Source organism: Cebus imitator, unplaced genomic scaffold, assembly GCF_001604975.1.
Source record: "Cebus imitator isolate Cc_AM_T3 unplaced genomic scaffold, Cebus_imitator-1.0 Scaffold325, whole genome shotgun sequence".
In the NCBI taxonomy this organism is placed as follows: Eukaryota; Metazoa; Chordata; class Mammalia; order Primates; family Cebidae; genus Cebus; species Cebus imitator.
Window position 1 is genome coordinate 1,898,729 of NW_016107640.1, and position 20,768 is coordinate 1,919,496.

The following is a 20,768-nucleotide window of genomic DNA, read 5'->3' on the forward strand; positions in this document are numbered from 1 at the left end:
ATGGGGTTTCGCCATGTTGCCCAGGTTGGTCTCAAACCCCTGAGCTCAAGTGATCTGTCCGCCTCACCTTCCAAAGTGCTAGGATTACAGGCTTAAGCCACAGTGCTTGGCCAAAATTCTTTATATGTTAATGAAGTCTTTCCAAAATACTTTGTTATGGCTTATAATAGTTTACTTAGCCATGTCTTTTTTCCTAGGAGTTATCTAGGAAATCTAGGTTGACCTTTCTGAATGAGCAGTCTACAAGACAGAGTTTAAAATTAATAAAATATATGTTTTATTATTAAATTTCTAATTCATTCAATTGTTATAGGGAAGAACTTATAAAACTGTATTACAGTAGAGAAAAATCAATACAGGTTGAGTATCCCTTATCCAAAATGCTGGGACCATAAGTATTTGAGATTTCAAATTATTTTGGATTTTGGAATTCAAGGCATTATACAGTTCAGCATCTCTAATCTGAAAATTTAAAATTCAAAAGACTCCAATAAGCATTTCCTTTGAGCACTATGTTAGCACTCAAAAAGTTTTCAATTAGGGATGCTCAATCTGTAGACATACGAATGACCAAATTGAAATATAAGAATAAGGCAAGGTGCAGTGGCTCACGCCTATAATCCCAGCACTTTGGGAGGCTCAGGCGGGCAGATAACCTGAGGTCAGTTTGAGATCAGCCTGGCCGGCATGGTAAAACCCTGTCACTACTAAAAAATACCAAAATTAGCCAGGCATGGTGGCAGGCGCCTGTAACCATAGCTACTCGGGAGGCTGAGGCAGGAGAATCACTTGAACCTGGGAGGCGGAAGTTGCAGTAAGCCTAGATCGTGCCACTACACTTCAGCCTGGGCAACACAGCGAGACTCGGTTTCAAAAAAGAATATAAAAACCTTTGCCTCTGAATAGTATTTTCTCAATTTAAAAATAATTAGTGAAGAGTTTCTTTGATTTGTTGGTAAGCAAATTTTAGGGTAAGAAATATCCAGAAACATTAATGATCAGTGAGAGCTGATGAAAAGGATAATTTTACAGATACTTAGACCCCAAGAACTCACAGCCCTTAACTGACAGCAGCAACCTGAGTCGTCACTAGTGCATCCATGTTTGCTTCTCTTGGGTTCCATGGGTCAATACATTCAAAGTGCAGTAGCACTGTAGAATGAGTGAAGTTGGATAGTACTGGCTATGGACTCCAGAGAAAGTTTGATCCTTGGATCTGCTGGGAGGTTAACAGTGGTTCCTGGTTTTACACGGAAAAAGTGAGGCAGCCCTGGGAACACAGACCCTAAAATGTAAGATTTAAAAAAATTCCATAAATGCTTTCATCTTATTTTAATGACAGTAAGAGTTAAATATAATGTACAATATGACGACATGAGTAACATTTTATCAAAACTTTTTAAAAAATAATTTTATTATATCATGGAATCCTCTTTTTGAATGAAAACACATCAGATACTCAGTGAGCTGGAAAACAATTTATAGAATTCTATTCACACATAACTTCCCCAGAGTGCACCTCTTATAAACGGCAAGGATGTGGGTTATTTCATTCAAATAACATGAAGTCTCAATTAAATGACCAAGCTAACTCTCCTTGAAGTCTCTAACCATCCACTAATTAATTTAATACAACATTCTTGTTTGGTCTTTTAAATGACAGGCAACCTTTGAAAGTGTATTTTAGCTATTCTTGAGACTTCTACTAGGCTTTAGCTACAAGAATATAGCACCAAAATCCATTTTAGTAGTATTAATATTTGTCACTGAGTTTTTAAAACATACAATTTCATGTAGGCATACTGGAAAAATTCAGACAAATATGAATATAACATTTTATAAAATGAGTAATAAAAAGCTTTTTTAAATATAGCAATTTAAAAATGCAGAGAATATTCTTTTATATAACTAGATAAGCTGGTTAGACTACAAAACCTAAGGTATCAGAAAACCTTTGGCTTAAAAATTGACTATTGCAAAATCCTAATCTATTTATTATAAAATTTTAGAGGAATTTAGAAATACTGAAAGTTACTAAGAGGTGCCAGATTTTTAAAGATTGAAGTAAGCACAATTTTTATCCCTTAATTTTTGAAAAATTTTCTATATTCAATTGGATGACTGTTAATATTTAATGTTACTTATGAAGAAATCCTTTCTTTCAGTTATACAATGAACTATTTTAATGCAAAACTGAAATGGCACAAGCAAAACACTCAACTTCATACTTTGATAAATAATAAATGAAAAAGATATTACCTATAAGTATGATACAAAACTCTAGGTAGAGTCCCACCTACCTATATTAAAAACAAAACAAAACAAAAACTTAAGAGACGAAGGGGGAGCTAACTATTTATCAATCAATTGACTTACAAGACAATGCAAACGAGGATGCCTGACTGAAAGTCTACGTGACCAATTCTTTCTGGTAGCCTGAGATGCCTGCTCCATGCCTGACTCCCAATCTTGTTGGAACTGTGCAGTCTCTATAAAATCAAGTACAATCCAAAAGCTGCATATGAAAAAAAAAAAAAAAAAAGAAGGGAGAAGAAAGGAGGGAGGGAGAGAAAAAGGGAAATATAGAGAAGGTAGGAAGGGAGAGGGATGGAGGAAGGGAGGCAAGAAAGCAAGCAAGTGAGCCTTGCTAACTTGGAAAAATATCAGTGGCCTTTAACTGAAAGAGAATAGTGCAAAGTTAATCTTTGACCCCTATAAAACATTGGATAGTGATTTAAAAAACAAAACAAAACCAAAGAAACACACCACAGTTCTTATGAGTGAAGCTTAGCCTGTTAAGAAGGCTTATTACCATAGCACACATGAAGCCACCTGGTTCATTAGAGAAACTGTCCAGCCCAAGCCAAAGTAGCAGACATACTGCAATTCAATTTCAAAAAGATTTTTTGTTTTTTTTGAGGCAGGGTCTTGCTCTGTCGCCCAGACTGCAGTGTAGAGGTGCGATCTCAGCCCACTGCAACCTCCATCCCCCAGGTTCAAGCGATTCTCCTGCCTCAGCCTCCTGAGTAGCTGGGATTACAGGCGCACACTACCACACCCAGCTAATTTTTTGATTTTTAGTAGAGAGGGGTTTCATCAAGTTGGCTAGGCTGGTCTCGAGCTCCTGATCTTAAGTGATCCACCCTGGCTTCCCAAAGTGCTGGGATTACAGGACTGAGCCACTGCACCCAGCCCAAAAAGTTAAAAAAAAAAAAATAATGACAAGCCACCCTGCCCTCACCCTCAGAAATGAGATTCTTCCCTTCAGAAAAATCTCTGTAAATGATAGAGCCAGGCCTAAATTTTGAGGCCAGGGTTACCTCCATTCCTCCCTGTTTTCTGCAGCTATAAATGCCTCTGCCACCTCCTGCTCCAGGGGCTGCCCTGAGACAGGACACGAATACAAGTCCAAACCCTCTACCCAGCATCAGCTCTGCAGTCTCAAATCATTTTCCCAACCACAGTACTCTATTCAATTGTTCACTTTAATACTTTGACCAAGAAAGACTGCTTTTATTATAGAAATGACTTTTATAAATATGGATAAAAGTATAAGATGAAAGGAAGCATATACTAAAAATCAGATTTATGAAGAACAGCAGTTTTCCTTCTTGGTTGGAAGATTTGTAGAAGTGATTAAATACTATTTATGCAATTCTGCACTGCATATACTTCTTAGGATACTATGTAACACCAAGTAATTTACATACATGTCAGCTTCTAAATGACTTACAGTAACCATCAGTTTAAATGACTGTTTTGCAAGTGCCTCATACTGGAATTCCATCATATTTATTATCTTTGATTTCACTGCTTAACAGTTTTCTTTTTTCTCTTACCCTAAATAACTAAGAGTTGGCTGTATGCCTTTTTTTATGGGGAGGAAAACAGCTTTTGTACTCAGGTGCTTTTTACCATTAGCTTTCACAAAAATTTAATAATGCCCACATTATTAAAATGAAACACTGGAATGAACTTAGACCTCACTATGCTTTTAAACAAAGTATGTAACCTGGTAAAGCTGACGACTTTGTTTTAAGAAAACCTGGGTGTTACTGCGTCACATCAGACAAGTGCAGGAACCTGAAATGCACAGATGACCATCATCTCTCCCTGGAGACCTGCTTTAGCTCCTACACAAATGACCAGATTTTGAGTCAACCACTTAAGAATTCTGGCATTTTGTTCTCTTAATAAAGAAAAATCACACTGTTGCCAAGTTCATGTATTTTAAAAAATGGAAAAGTCTCCAGGTCACGAGAAAGCTGTTATGCGTTTTATATCTAAATGAAGCAATAGCAATTCTGATACCAGCAATATCCCTGTTGATTTAAAAAGATTGGTCCTCACAATGTTCAAATTATTCTACACAAATGACTTGTAAAATTTTTTACAATTATATTTTTTTGCCCAAGATTCATCATCAATCATTCAATTAAGCTAAATTAAAATTGATTTTAGCAGAAAGTAGAAATGTTTCAGAATATTAAAATATCACCTTATTATTGATTTTACAATTTGAAACTAATAACAACTTAAACAAACAAAAAAAAATGCATGTCACTAAAAATATTTTTCCAGTCTTTTCCCTTCTACCCAGGAAAATTTTACATCTGATGTCACCAACATGAGCCCTTGGTGATCTTCTGAAGTCTTCCAAAGATTATACCTTGGCAGACTTACTGGTGGTCTCCTTCAACTCGTCTCTTACGCACTATGAGAAAAATAAAAGAAAGTATGTTAGAAATCCCTATTAGTTTTTACAATGGTAACTTGCTTGTAACAAGCAAGTTTCTGTATAATCCAGTTATAAGCTTTACAAAATTGAAATGTCAATTTCCAGTTCACATGACCATTAAGTTAAAAAAGACAAAATCTACTTCACATCATTCACCACTGTCATTTACTTGTTGAGAATGGATGGGTTTCAAAACAACTACATGCCCTAAGGCTCACTGACCCATAGCTGTGCTTACACAGCAGCAGTGCTAGAAATCTAAAACAGAATGGTCACCAATCATCTACAAGTCATTTGCTTTTATTTTTAACTTTGTAATTTATTTTGCTAATAAAATAGAGGCGAGTTCTCACTATCTTTCCCAGGCTGGTCTCGGACTCTTGGGCTCAAGTGATCTGCCTGCCTCAGCATCCCAAAGTGCTGGGATTACAGGTGTAAGCCATTGCGCCCAGCCCAAGTCGTTTGTTTACTGAAAAAGTATATACTTAGGTTTGAAAAAGCAGCTAATAAATTAGTGTGTTAAATTCTGAAGTGAAATTCAGGCAGCTGGGGTTAGAACACAGTGAAAGTAACTATTTGCATGCTCTCCTGATTAGACATTACAATGTATTTCCTTAGGCTGTCAAAGAATATACCAAAAACATTTTTGACATTTTTATAGGTAAGTGATTTGCTACTGCTTTCTGAATTTTCCTTCTCTTGTCTCCTGTAAGATAAACCAGTCCAAGGTCTAACAAAACAACAAATGCAAAGTAATGAAAATTTCAGGCCCTGGTAATATGATGCAGTCACTTCTGGCTACCATAAACTTTGCTGCCTAAGTGGCCAGCCAACTAGCTCAGCTGATGCAGCAAAGAATGGTACATGTATGTATCTGAGACTACCAGCCTCTTCCTGGACTGGTGACACCAAACTACTCAGGGGTGCTCTCTGGTAGCAGAACAAGGTCTTCAACTTCAGATCTTGCTACCTGCATTCTCACCTATCAGCCACTAGAGAACATTCATTGAGTGCCACCCATTCAGGGCTCTCAGCATTGTGGCCAGTTCCTAGACAGGACAAAAACCACAGGTTCCAGAGTCAGTGACAAATAGAGTGAATCATGGCTCTGTCACTTCTGTAGTATGTATTTTGGCCTAAACTGGCTGTTTGACAGAGAAACTAGAAGGCAACAGGTGCACCTGGTGTCCAGGCCAAGCCATAGACACCCTGCTCTTGTGCTAGTCTGACCGCTCGCTTTTGTTTGTCAGCCTTTAATAGATAAGACCATATGTTCGGATGAAGTGTATAAATCTTGTTCAGCCATAAGCTGGGTGCTCACCTGAAATAAAACCAGAAGGACTAAAGTATCGGGTTCCCATGAACATTTTAATACTTATCTAATAAAGTTTGCCTGACTCTAGCTTTGTTTTATCATTTATTTTTTTGCCAGAACTTGATAAAAATAGGGATTGTTTCATAAATGTGTGTGTCATCCTTGCAAGGGGATGACATCTTCTCTGTATCATTTCAATTTTAGTATGTGCTGTCAAAGCAAGGAACTAATTTTAATCCACACTAACAAATAAGTAGTTCACGTGTACACTGAAATATTAAGAAAAAAATTAAATGGAGAGGAGTCCTCAAATATCAAATCATGTATATAGATCTTTGAAAAATATAGAAATGTCTGAAAGGCAAACTTCAGATAAATATTTAGAGTAGAAATTTCAAAGAAAATTCTGAATTGCAGCAGGGTTTGGATGTTATTGGCATACTACTTCAGATGCTAAAATAATGCATGTTATAAAAAGATCTATAGGACAGAGTGCAACAAACAAAAAAGGTCTAGAAAATGGAATATGTAGTTAGCTAGTGTAAAGATAGTAATGTGAGACTCAAAGGTAAATAGAATATTGCATGTATACCATAGAACCTCTTTGCTCTTATAGCTGTGACACTTCTTAGCTGAAGAGATGGAGAGTAGGCAGAATTATTTCAACGAATAGCTGAGACTAAGAAAACAATGAGAGAAGGAATTATGTTATCAAAATCAGAACATGACGATCTGATAGAGGCCCATCTACAAGGTGAAAAAGAACTGTATTTCTAAGAGATTCTGTACAAGTTTCAGGTTTTATCTCTTTTGAGGCTCCTGGGACCAGTATGTCAGAAAACCTAGTCTTCAGGCTTTCCATCTTTATCTATTAGGCAGAAGTCAGAGTATACAATTGAAGAAAAATTCAGCTGAGTGGAAGAATGAGAGGCTGCTGCCACTGTGTGCACAGCAGAGAACAACGGGGCAACGGGTCATTTCTCACTCCTCTTTCCCACCTGGTGCTCACTTGTTACCTTCCAGCAATTCCTCAGATCATCCTCTAGATGGCAGGCTTATAATTTTTGCCCTACTAACAATTCTTTGGATCTGGTCCAATTTCTTTCCCAAACACATTACACTGATATAAGTTATCAACAGGTCATCATTAGTTAATTTTGAATGTCCTAACTAACCTCATTTTCTAACTATAAAAGAACAATAAGGGCAATTTTTTAAAAAAGTATCTTAATCATTTATTCAGTGGCCTCTAATGGCTCTCAAATGCCGCCTGCAAACAATCCAAATAAATCCAAGTTCTTTATCATATAATTTTAGTGTATTCTACCAACAGTACCAACAGTCTTTCTTAAATCTGCTGATACAAGCTTTTTTTTTTTTTTTTTAAGACAGAGTCTTGCTCTGTCTCCCAGGCTGGAGTGCAGTGGCGCAATCTTGGCTCACTGCAACCTCCGCCTCCCAGGTTCAACCGATTTTCCTGCCTCAGCCTCTCAAGTAGGTGGGATTACAGGCATGCACCACCAATCCCCACTAATTTTTGCATTTTTTAGTGGAGATAGGGTTTCACCTTGTTGCCCAGGCTGAAGTGCAGTGGTACGATCTCAGCTCACTGCAATCTCACTTCCCAGGTTCAACCGATTTTCCTGCCTCAGCCTCCCAAGTAGCTGGGACTACAAGCCTGTGCCACCACGCCCAGCTAATTTTTGTATTTTTAGTAGAGACGGGTTTTCTTCATGTTGGTCAGACTAGTCTTGAACTCCTGACTTCAGGTGATCCACCCGCCTCAGCCTCCCAAAGTGCTGGGATTACAGGCGTGAGCCACCACACCTGGCCTGATACAACTTTTTAAATGTTAGCTTTAAACAACAAATACTCACTGAAAGTTTATTCTGGAGTCAGCATCATGCTATTGAGAGTCAGTTCTTAAGATCTGCAGTCTGTCATCAGCATACTCTTAAATTGCTGGCTCTCAAATTTGAGCTTTTATCCATAATTGCCCTATCCAGGAATATGCTTATTATCATTTCATACCTGAGACCCACATCTGAAAATCTAGTCTGGATCAGAATGAAACAGCATAAGGTGAGTCTAGAGAGTTTCCAGCACAAAGCTGCTTGCTTTCTCTCGATTCTGCTTGTCAGAACACAGCTTCTTCAACACAACCTTCTCTTCCTCTTGCATTTGCCCAAATCTCCCTCACTCTAACACTGGACATGTCTTTTCTTACAGAAATGCAGGCAAAGTGCCTACCAAAACAGGATTCACAGAAAAGCACAACTGCTGAAGCCTTGAAAAGGCTGGTACCCCTGCCATGACATTTATGGACATTTTCTGTATAGCTCCTGGAAGGACAGCTGCTAGAATCACCTGCCTCCTGGAGGGAGGTTACATAACAGAGCTGGTTGGGTCTATAAATTCATTCGTGGGATTCTGGGATTTGTTAAGGTAGTTTCCAAGGAAAGGAAAAATGGAGCACACTTCTGGCTTACTTTATGGTTATTTAGATACCAGTGTATTGTAACTGTCAGAAAGTCCATATTTTACTACTTATTTATTCACTTAATCCAGTTTTCTTAAGTACCTATTGTGTATCAGGCATGGTTTTAACAGTGTTGGGATTCAATAGTTGGACATGGCTCCTGCCAACAACATGGTCCCTGCCCTCAAAAAGCATATAGTCTTTGTAAGTAAGACTATTACATATAACTAATTTTTTGAGTAAAAGGCAATTTAAAAAATGTGACAAATGCTGTCATAAGTAGAGGACATATGGGCACACCTGCTTAAGATATATAACAATGATGAACTCAGAAACTCAAATATCCACTCAACACTGGAGAAACAGGCCAGGGTTTCTGAGTGGGAAATGCCTACAACCCAAATCCCATCACAGACTAAATCAGAACCTCTAAGGAAATGCGCTCTGTCAGTTTTGTGTAGTGTGTTTTTTGGCAAGTTAGTTAACTTCTTTGAGTCTCCACTTATCCTGTACTATAGGAGAACAATAGTATCTATACCTCGTGGTTGCACAGCGCACTAATGACAACACAGTAAACATTCAACAGAGTACTTAGCTTCATTATCCATCAAAGTAGGGTTATGTGATGGTCCCGAGGCCCTGGTCAACCATTTTTTGGGGGTGAAAAAAGCCATTTTAAGCCAAGAACCTATGTGTTTTTAAAGTTCTCCAATTATTTATGAAGTCTAGCTAGCACTTCTTTATGAAGTTCTCTTAAAACACCGCTCTAAGAAGCAAAATTAAAGGCTGGAAGGAAAAAAATAGAAGCTAACTAGTGAAGCAATACTAAAACAATTAGCATGACTTTGCAAACTACATCTGGAATCAACAATATACCAAAACACACCAATTTTCTCTTTTCAAAAGCTAGCAGCTAAAATCTCCTCTGGAGAACCACTGTCATTTTACAAAGGACAGAAAGGGTCTGAGCTAATACTTTCCACAGTGATCTGGATTAAAGGAATGAAGTGCTATTTTTTTCCTGCTCCAGAAACTTTTACAGAATGCAAACTCAAATATGGCTGAAGCTTAAGAGAATGACAACACTTTGAAATATCACTCCTTTTGAGTTTTCTTTTACTTCTTGTCTAAAAGGCATCTCTAAAAATACTTCAATGGCAAACATCCTAAATTTAAAATAGTCAACTTTTGGTAACATGTAGAAATAAAATTCTAAGCACCATATTTTTTAATTCAGCTTTGGCTGGACAGTCTATTTCAAATGCAAGCCACAAGCCTCAAGCAATTAAATAGAAAACATAGAATGAGAGATTACTGACCTAGATGTATGCAGTGAGAAGATAGTTCCACAACAGTCCTGTTAGGAAGAGTAGCAAACACCTACATACCAGATTATAAAACCTGGGTAAGAACTACAATTATTCTCTATTTTATATATTTCTTTTTCTTTTTTTTTTTTTTTTTGAGACGGAGTTTCGCTCTTGTTACCCAGACTGGAGTGCAATGGCGCGATCTCGGCTCACCGCAACCTCCGCCTCCTGGGTTCAGGCAATTCTCCTGCCTCAGCCTCCTGAGTAGCTGGGATTACAGGCACACGCCACCATGCCCAGCTGATTTTTTGTATTTTTAGTAGAGACGGGGTTTCACCATGTTGACCAGGATGGTCTTGATCTCTTGACCTCGTGATCCACCCGCCTCGGCCTCCCAAAGTGCTGGGATTACAGGCTTGAGCCACCGCGCCCGGCCTTATTTTATATATTTCTATAGTTCATATTCTATTATATAAAATTGACTTTCTGTCTAGGTCTGTTTGATTAAAAGGGCAAAAAACTTTCCTGTAATGTTGCAATCTTTGTTTCAATAGTTCCAAGGACTGATTTGTAACTGAGAACACACTGTTTGCTTGTTGTAGAAACCTGGTCATTTAAAACTATGAAATATGTTTGTCACAGAGGCTGGTTTTACCCATTAACCCAATCATCACTACAACCTTACTTAAATTGAACTTGAATTCAATCAGTATAAAAAGGACCATGCAGATTGTAGAAACAAAGGCCAAATAACTTCTCTGTTAAAATTTATTCTTAAAAGGGAAAGAAGTTCTCTCAATACATTAGCTTATGAAAGAATTCAGAAACTTGATTGATACTGTCTATGTCTTACCTATGATACTATGTCTTACCTAAGTCATTGTTTTTTGTTATAGCATTAGCTGCCCTGGTTCGTGGTCCCTGCTGTGTAAACTGATATCCAAATTTAAGGATATTTGTATTTTCTTCAAGCATCTTGGCCATTTCCAATTCTACAGCTGTCCCCAACTGCTGCCTCTGGAATAATTAGAAAAAAAGAACAATATTAATAAACTAGATCAAAATACTTTTCAAGGTAAATTAAGACATTCAGGCACATGCCGATTCTGTTGATCTCTTTAAATGTTCCCAATTCCTACAACATATACATAGTTCAGTAGTTCCAAGGACTGCTTTGTAACTGAGAACAAATTGTTTGTTTGTTGTAGAAAACTGGTTACTTAAAGCTACGAAATGTTTGTCACAGGAAGCTGATTTTACCCATTGACCCAATCATCACCACAACCTCAGTGGAACTATATTTCACACACACACACACACACACACACACACACACACACCCTCCACACACAAAATAAACTTTTTTTTTTTCAAAATAAACTTAAGTTCAGTAATATGATCATATAGACATCAAAAAAGTGTGAATTACTATAATGAGATATCACTTCATACCCACTAGGATAAGTATAATAAAAAAGATAGATAATAACAAGTGTTGGCAAGAATGTAGAAAAATGGAGACATTGCTGGGAGGAAGGTAAAATGGTGGAGCTACGATGGAAAACTGGCTGCTGCTTAAAAGTTAAACACAGAGTTACCATATGACCCAGCAATTACACTCCTAGCTATATACTGAAGAGAAATGAAAATCTATGTCCATACAAGAGTTTGTAAGGAATGTTCACAGCAGCATTATTTCTAGTGGCCCATAAGTGGACATATGCCAAATGAAATAGAATATTATTCAGTCATAAAAGAATGAGGTACTCAGTATATTACAATACAGATGAACCTCCAGAACATTATACTAGGTGAAAGAAGCCAGTCACAAAAAGATCACAGATTGTTTGATTCTACAGATATAAGCTGTCCAGAAATCCTAAGAAACAGAAAGTAGATAAGTGATTGCCAGAGCGTGGTGAAAGGGGTACGACTGCTAATGGGGATGGGGTTTCTTTTTGGGGTAATGAAAATGTTCTGGAATTAGTGGTAATGGCTGCAAAACTCTACAAATATACTAAAAAGCATTTAACCGTATACCCTTACTGTATATAATTATATCTCAATAAAAATTTAAAACATGGATTAAGAAGCATGGGGTTAAATTTTAAGACATAATCCTTTTTTCTACCTACATAGTTTATATAATTTATTTACTTAGAAGGACTGAAGGAGATATTTACCAAATATGTTTTCAAATAACTGCAGTTATTTTTTCTAATAAAAAAATTAATAGCTACTCTGAATGGAAACATTTCTAACATGTATCTCTCTGCCTCTTACTTACAAAAAGCCTACAATGTGGACCTTGCCAGCACAGAGCTGAAAAACTGGAAGGCAGACTAAGTCACATGGAAGAGTCCTCTCAGTTCAAACTGGGTAGCCATCTAAATTCTCTTAAAATGATCTAGGGAGAGTATACACCTTTACATTGTGTACACCATTATACACATTAAGTTAATATTCTAGATACCCCAAATGTCCTCTCTTTTCAGCCCACCATCTTCCAACAGGAATCCCTGACAGCCATTCTCCCATCCCCATCCTGAGTTGCCAAGCCCTACATAGCAGTGTGGGCTGTAGTTTTCTCGAAGTTACTGTTGTAGAACATTGACCTGATTGTCAATCTTGAGCTCTGCCAGGGTTTCATTATCTCTTAAGGCATCAATCAGTGCTAGAATCCCAGCTCCTGTGATAAAGTTAGACTCCACATTTAAGCTCTTCAAAGTTTTGTTCACTTTCAGCATTTCTGCAAAAGCCTAGAAATTAAAGAAAATATTGAGAGATTAAAATTTGATATAGTACCTACTACATATTGTACATGCCATAAACAAATACATTAATTAACATAACTGCCTTAATGTTTGTCATTAGTTGTTTCAGTTTCATACAGTACCCCATAGCTCTCAAATGTACAGCTGTCCCTCAGTATTCATTGGGGTTTGGTTCCAGGACCACCGCAGTTATCAAAATCTTCAGATGCTCAAATGCCTTATATGAAATGGCATAGTATTTGTATATAACCTGTATATATCTTCCTGTATAATTTACATTATCTCTAGATTACTTAAAATACCTAATACAGGCCAGGTGTGGTGGCTCACGCGTATAATCCCAGCACTTTGGGAGGCTGAGGCAGGCGGATCACAAGGTCAGGATCACAGCCTGACCAACATAGTGAAACCCCGACTTTACTAAAAATATAAAAAAATTAGCCAGGCATGGTGGCACATGCCTGTAGTCCCACTACTTGGGAGGCTGAGACAGGAAAACTGCTGGAATCTGGGAGGTAGAGGTTGCAGTGAGCTGGGATCGTGCCACTGCACTCTAGCTTGGGCAACAAAGAGAGACCTGGTCTCAAAAACAAAAACAAACAAAAATATCAAATACAATGCCTACACATCACTTCACTCTCATGGATTCAACACAGTACCTGGCATATAGCAAATTCAGGTTTTACTTTTGGAAATCCATGGAATTTTTTTTCCATTTTTGATCTTAAGTTGGTTGAACCCATGGATGACTGTATCTACTTTTCTTTTTCTTTCTTTCTGAGACAGGGTCTCACCCTGTCACCCAGGCCGGAGTACAGTGGCATGATCACAGCTCACTGCAACCTCTGCCTCCTGGGCTCAACTGATCCTCCTACCTTAGCCTCCTGAGTAGCTGAGACTACAGTTGTGTGCCACCATCCGGGCTAAGTTTTGTATTTTTTGTAGAGATGGGGTTTCACCATGTTGCCCAGGCTGATCTTGAACTCCTGGGCTGAAGCAATCCACCCACCTCGGACTCCCAAAGTGCTGGATTATAGGTATGAGCCACTGCACCTGGCCTGTACATACTTTTCATATGTACCCTGTCATGATCCTTAGATTTTTTTGGTCACATGTAATTCCCTATTGGTGACAATCTCTACTCCTCATTCCCTACTTCATGCTTCTTTCTATCTCTCTCATTTTTTCAGTTTCTGTGTTAGACCGACTTCAACAATGTCCCTGGAACATCTTATTTGGGTCTTGCTGTAGCTGGATAATGTGAAGCCAAAATGAGGGTAAATTATGTACTAATTTCCAAGGCAGAGGCGAAAAGTAATGGTCAAGGCAGAAAGCCAGAAAGGAACATAGATAATCAGAACCAGAAGAGCACAAAGGCCACTGAGAAGAAGAGGCTAAGGAAATATTAAATTCCTCAAGTACGTAAATGGTATGTCTTCAATCTGCTTCTGTTTCATTTCTCACAGGATATGGTACAGTGTTAAGACATTTGACTCAGTGCTTAATAAATACCATTATGATTAATTAGCAGAAGCCTACAAGTGAAAAAAGAAAGAGGAGGGAGACTGGGAACGAAAGAGAAAGAGAGGCAGGAAGAGAGAAGGAAGAAAGGAGGGAAAGAAGAGGAAAGAAAAATGAGCATGAGTTTATATAAAACAGCCCCTTAGAGGGATCAAAAGCAAGATTAAACTACAGAAGATATGGGTAAGGCCAAGCTTAAAGTTAAAGGAAAGGTAACAGGAGATACTAGAAAAAACTGTGGCTGATATCTACATACATGTACTTTATATTAGCAACAACTAGCTATGTGACCTGGAACAAATCCCTTATCCATACATTTATTCAAATATTAATGATGGTCTATTATTTGATTAGCACTGTTCTAGAGATTCAGAAATAAGACATATTGGTCCCTGCCTGGCAGACCGTTCATTCTATTTGGGGAGGGATACAGATAATAACAGTAAGCAAAGCACAATGTTAGAGAGTAAAAAGAAAAAAGGCACAATAGGGTAGATGGGGAATATTAGGGGTGGGAGTGGGGTTTCTATTTTACATAGAATTACCAGGAAAAGTCACCTAGAAGGTGACACCTGAGCAAAGAGTCAAAGTGATAAGGTGAAGCTTTGGGGATTATTTTAGGAAGAAAGTTCAAGGCAGAAGGAACAAGTGTACAGGCCCTGATTTGGGAGTCCACATGGCATGTTTGAGGAAGTACAAGAAGGTTATATGGCTAGAGTAGAATGAAATAAAGGGCAAGTAAAGGAGATGAGGTCCACTTATGTGAAGCCTTATAGGACCATTGAAATATTTTTATTTTCCTCTGAAATCTAAGTGGAAAAAAAAATAGTTTGATTTTTACTCTCAGTGAGATGGGAAGCTGCGAGAGGATTCTGCAAATAGGAATGAGATAAATTAAGTTTTAAAAGAATCACTCTTGGTGCTATGTAAAGAATTGATTTGGGGAAGGTAAAACAGATGAAGGTAATCCAATTAGGAGGCTGTTGCAATAATTCAGGTGGGAAAAGATGGTGGCTTGGATCACGGTCGCAGTTGTGAAAATGGTGAGAAGTGGTTGGATTCTGAAATATTTTGAAGATAGGACTAAAGGTATGTTTAAGGTTGTAAGAAAGAGATGTCAAGAATGATTCCATTATTTTTTTTCTTTTTTTTTTTTGCCTGAGCAATGAAAGACTGAAAGTGCATTTAGTAAGATAGAGAAGAGCACAGAAAAGCAGGCACAGGATGGAAGTCAGGAGTTTGGTTAGGAACTTACAAGTAAAATGTCCATTAGACATCCAAGTAAAACTGCTGAGGAGGTAGCTGGACAGGAATACGGGGTACAGGAGAGAGGTATAAACTGTAGATAATTCTGGGAGTCATTAGCAAGTACATGGAAATAATATGTGTATTTCTGAGATCACCCAGGAAGTCAGTGTACACAGAGAAAAGAAGGACCAAGTTCTGGGCCAATACAGTATTTAGAGGTTGAGGAGATGTGGAGGAACCAGCACAGGGCTATGAGAAGAAATGTCCACTGAGGTAAGGGGAGCCCCCAAGAGAGTGATATCCTCAAAGCCAAGTGAAACCAAAGGTTTATACCATGATCAAGTAGGATTTATCTCAGGAATGAAAGGTTGGTTCAACATATAAAAGTCATGCCAGAATGCAGGATAAAAACCATATGATCATCTCAAGAGACACAGCAAAAGCATTCAACAGAAATCCACCACTAGAGGATTCCATAAATGGAATCCTCTGCAGATGTTAAAATAAAAAGTGGTAGATCCTTATGTATTGATACAACAAAAATTTAAAGATAAACCACAGAGTGAAAAATCAAGTTGCAGAACAACATATACTACATTACTACATGATTCCATTTATGTTTTAAAAAATTCATAGGAAGGAAAGGGAAGCTGGGAGAGGGAAAAAAAGGAAAAAAAAAATCATAGGAAGGAAATACAGGAAAAAATAAACACAATAAGGTGGTAACTAATATACTGCCTAATAGTGAGCTAAAACATCAACTATAAAAAAGGAGTAAATCTTGTTCATAAAAATCACCACTGTAACACATCCTGGCTATGTCATAATTTTGATATTCTCAATAGTAGCTTACTTACAGCAGCAACAGGGTCATTGCTCCGGGTGGCTGCAAGACTGAAACATTTCACATGTGTGTTGGTTTCCAAAGCCTTTGCAAAATCTTTTAGGGTTGGAATTGGGATATTCTTGAAAGACAATAATATAAAACATCATTACATTTCAATTTTCGTTATATCTAGTTTCCATTAATCAAGTACATCTGTATTTATTTTTTGCTTTAAAATGTATTCAGAAATTATACAAACACGTAAGAGTAGTCTACAAATGAAAACAAATAATGCAGCTTCCTCCATATTTATCTGACTTCTCTATGATGGAGTATTTGCATAAACTACTGACTCAGCAGAGCACATGTCACCATTTCTCTAGCACTTAGGTTTAAAAAAAATTCTCACTGTTCTCACTTTTCATTATTCCTTTTATATGAAATTAAAAGTGGATTTACTTTTCTACAAGGAGAGAGATGCAGGAATCCATCTCTCATGAGTATGATTCCTGAGGCAGATAGACAGTTCTCAGTCACTTAGTTTAAGCTACAAAGTACTAAGAGAGATGAACCCCACACTACTTGAAGAAGAGAAAATAAAGTTATTGAAGGTGCTGATTTCTCTCTGTAGTATCCAAGACTTCAATTCCCTCTAGTCTGGTTGTTTTCAGATCATTACTGTTTATTTAGAGAAGGAGATACACAGGGACCAAATTAAAAAAATAAAAATAGGCCGGGTGCAGTGGCTCACGCCTGTAATCCCAGCACTTGGAGGCTGAGGCAGGTGCACCATTTGAGGTCAGGAGTTCAAAACCAGCCTGGCCAACATGGTGAAACTCCATCTCTACTAAAAATACAAAAATTAGCTGGGTGTGGTGGTGAGCGCCTGTAATCCCAGCTATCCAGGAAGCTGAGACACAAGAATCACTTGAATCTGGGGTGGGGCAGAGGTTGCAATGAGCCAAGATCAAGCCAGTGCAATCCAGCCTGGGCAAGAGTGAGACTCTGACTAAAAAAAAAAAAAAAAAAAAAAAAAAAAAAAAAAATTTCATAATCAACTAAGAATATAAGGTTTCTTTGAGGCTTTCCTTCTTTTACTCACAGGAAGGATCACTCCCTAGAGTAGCATAGAGGTCTTCTTCCCTAGGCTCATGTGATTTCCAGATGCTCTCCTCCCCTTGTTCCCCCAATTAGAAAAAAAATCAAGTTTTAAAATGAGGAATTTATAATGAAGCTATTACACAATGGCTATATCTAAGAGATTACCTGAGTTTACTCTTTGGTAATTAATTACCCCTATGCCCTCCTAACTAATTTCTTCTTTCCTTATACTCCAAGGAAGAGTTGCATTATTTAAAACTCAAATTAAGAACCCAGAAAGCCTATTCCTAGTTTACTCAAGAGAATTTAAAACATGTTCACACAAAAACCTGTGTGTGAAAGTATATAGTGACTGTACTCATAACTATCCCAAAATGGAAAGAACCCATATGTCTACGAACTGATGAACAGACAAACAAACTGCAGCATATTTGACACATTTACCGTGGAGGAATCTCAAATGCATTACATTAAGAAGCCAGACCCAAAATGTGATACTATAGGATTCTATTTATATGACATTCTGGAGAAGGCAAAATGATAGGGAAAGAAAATACGTTAGTGGTTGTCAAGGGCTAGAGCTGGGGGCAGAGAATGACTACAAAGGGGTATGAGAGAACTTCTGTGGTGACAGATACATTCTATATCTTGACTGTAATGGTGGTTGTACAAAATTGTATGTACCTGTCAAAAACCATAGATCTGTACGCTAAAAGGGAGAATTTTACCTCAAAAAATTAAGTTTTATTTTATTTTTTGAGATGGGGCAGTGGCAGGTCTCATTATGTTGCCTAGGCTGGTCTCAAACTTTTGGGCTCAAGTCATCCTCCAGCCTTAGTCTCCTGAGTAGCTGGGATTACAGGCATGCACCACCATACCTGGCTAAGGAACCAAATTTTAAAAAAGCAAGACCCGCTGGACACGGTGGCTCACGCCTGTAATCCCAGCACTTTGGGAGGCTGAGGTGGATGGATCACCTGAAGTTGGGAGTTCGAGATCAGCCTGACCAACATGGAGAAACGCCGTCTCTACTAAAAAAACAAAATTAGCTGGGCGTGGTGGCACATGCCTATAATCCCAGCTACTTGGGAGGCTGAAGCAGAAGAATCGCTTGAACCCGGGAGGTGGAGGTTGCGGTGAGCCGAGATCACGCCACTGTACTCCAGCCTGGGCAACAAGAGCAAAACTCAGTCTCAGAAAATGAAAAAAAAAAAAAGCAACACCCAAGAGACCAAATGTTCTTAGAAGTGGGTAGTATTTAGAAAACCAGAGAGATTTATTCTAACAGTCTGTAGGGTTTACATTTTTAGATGAAAAACCCTTCAAAAAGCAAGTTAGAAAATACTATACCATAATACTTTAATAGCTAAAATATGAAGAAACCTATGATGGCATACTAGTAGGAGCAAAAACTTTAAAGTAGAAAGAATTAGACTATTTTATCAGCTGCCCAGCTCTCATCCTAGGTTCAAAACCACTCTGATTAACACACTTACCTTTATATTATTCAAATTAACTTCAACAAGATGAGCATCATTTTCTTTAATTCTCTTCAAACTCTCTTCCACGTTGGTTGGATTTGGGGGCTCATCAAATACTGGAAGAATCTTTTCACCTTTGACCACATCTGCAGTGATACATGAAAAGAGGAGCAGTTGATAACTATTATAGTGGATGCAGATATTGACTTGGTAACATTGCTTTCTCTCTCTCTCTCTCACACACATATTTATTCAACAGAACAGATTTAAAAGTTCCATCCTCACAATTCCTAAAAGATCCTTTATGTGTTGACACACATTTATTTATTTATTTAACTTTTTTTTGAGATGGAGTCTTGCTCTGTCGCCCAGGCTGGAGTGCAATGGTGCAATGTTGGCTCACTGCAACTTCTGCCTCCCATGTTCAAGTGATTCTCCTGCCTCAGCCTCTCGAGTAGCTGGGACTACAGGTGCTTGCCACCATGCCTGGCTAATTTTTGTATTTTTAGGAGAGTTGGGGTTTCATCATATTGGCCAGGCTGGTCTTGAACTCCTGGTCTCAAGTGATCTGGTCCACCTTGGCCTCCCAAAGTGCTGGGATTACAGGCATGATTCACTACGAATGGCCTTGACACATATTTAAGGATCCAAATAAAATTTTACTGAATATAAATACCAAACATATTCAGCATTTCATTTTTTTTGCCATGTATTAGTCTTCAAAAATGAGTATTTTCATTGTCTTAGTATATTGCAAGATATTTTTACCACTCAAATATATTTAATAGCACAAGTTGATGCCATTTGTTTTTTTTAGCAATATTTAAGATAAAGTATTAGCATGATAAAATCTAGCATCTCATCATTTCTCTGAGATTTGACTGATAATTGGCATAAAGGCAGTAAGAATCACAGACTTAAAGCAATATAGCCTAAATGAGAAGAATAAGGTGATGGAAGTGCGCATTACCTCTTCCTCCCATGGAGAGTACTCTACAGTGAGAAAATAGGGAGAACTGTCTGCAAGAAAGAAGGAATAGGAAGAAAGGTAGGAATAAGGAGTGGAGAGGGAGAGGAGGTAAAGGTACACATAAGAGCTACTGAGACAGAAGCTCCAAAATTTATTGCCTTCCCTCATTCTCACTCCCCAATCTTTACCTTAGCTACCCACACATAACAGGAATATGATGCTTCAAAGTTGAAAAACAGAGGACCTGAAATCCTTGAGCTCTTTAATGAGATCACTGTGCTCCGATGCATGTGTGTGGAGGTCTATGAACACCAATAAAAGGTAAACTTTTATGGATAGATTTTTTGGGGAAAACATTACTTTTTTGTGGTCATTCAATTCAAAGACAACAAAAGCTCACAAACTGGTGAATGACCACAAAAAAGTAAGAGCAACTGACGTGGAAAGACTGACTGGGTTCAAAATGGACTACTATTTGGCTTTTTTCCTTCCTGCCTTCCTCTAGATTTTAGGAGCAAAACTCATCTTGAGACACGGTGCACTGATTATCCAATAAATTCCATCTAAGACTATCTTGTTACTTTCAGATACACACACACAGACACACACACAGACACACACACACACACACACACACACACAGAGCATCTTGAGGAGATCAACTTAGATGAAGGATTGAAAATTACTTTCCTGAGGTCAGGTGAAAGATCTGAATATATTTAGTCTGGAGAAGTACATATTAAAAGAAGGTATGCTAGCTGTTTTCAGAGTTATCCTGTAGAAGTCAAGAAGAGATAAATTTAGTGCTGTTCTGAAAGACTGGATTAGAACAAGTACAGATTGCCAAGAAGCAGAACTTGGTTCAAGACTAGGAAAAGCTTCCTAATGGTGCTCTGCTAAACAACAGAGAGTGGACTCCCTCTCACTTAAGTTCAGCAAGGCAGTCTTCAAGATAGCTAAGGAAGAACTTCCTCACTGAATGCAAAATTGAATTGAGTTCTAATT

General features: G+C 38.0%; 2 protein-coding genes and 1 pseudogene across 2 annotated transcripts in view; 1 reads left to right on the top strand and 2 right to left on the bottom strand.

The window, feature by feature from the left end:
- Positions 1-10,009, top strand: part of LOC108286657 (RNA polymerase-associated protein LEO1-like) — a 34,014-nt gene extending 24,005 nt beyond the window's left edge. Inside the window, exon 8 of the mRNA XM_037729948.1 lies at positions 8,283-10,009. Within this exon, the coding sequence (XP_037585876.1) occupies positions 8,283-8,368 (86 nt within the window). The 3' untranslated portion in view covers positions 8,369-10,009. The remainder of the gene's footprint in view (positions 1-8,282) is intronic.
- TMOD3 (tropomodulin 3) overlaps positions 1,468-20,768 on the bottom strand; it is an 83,791-nt gene continuing 64,490 nt past the window's right edge. The window contains exons 6-10 of the mRNA XM_017504623.2: positions 18,809-18,939; positions 16,243-16,350; positions 12,458-12,601; positions 10,715-10,859; positions 1,468-4,714 (exon numbers count right to left, since the gene is read on the bottom strand). Coding sequence (XP_017360112.1) covers positions 4,680-4,714; positions 10,715-10,859; positions 12,458-12,601; positions 16,243-16,350; positions 18,809-18,939 — 563 coding nt within the window. The 3' untranslated portion in view covers positions 1,468-4,679. The remainder of the gene's footprint in view (positions 4,715-10,714; positions 10,860-12,457; positions 12,602-16,242; positions 16,351-18,808; positions 18,940-20,768) is intronic.
- Positions 6,179-6,273, bottom strand: LOC119467743 (annotated as a pseudogene).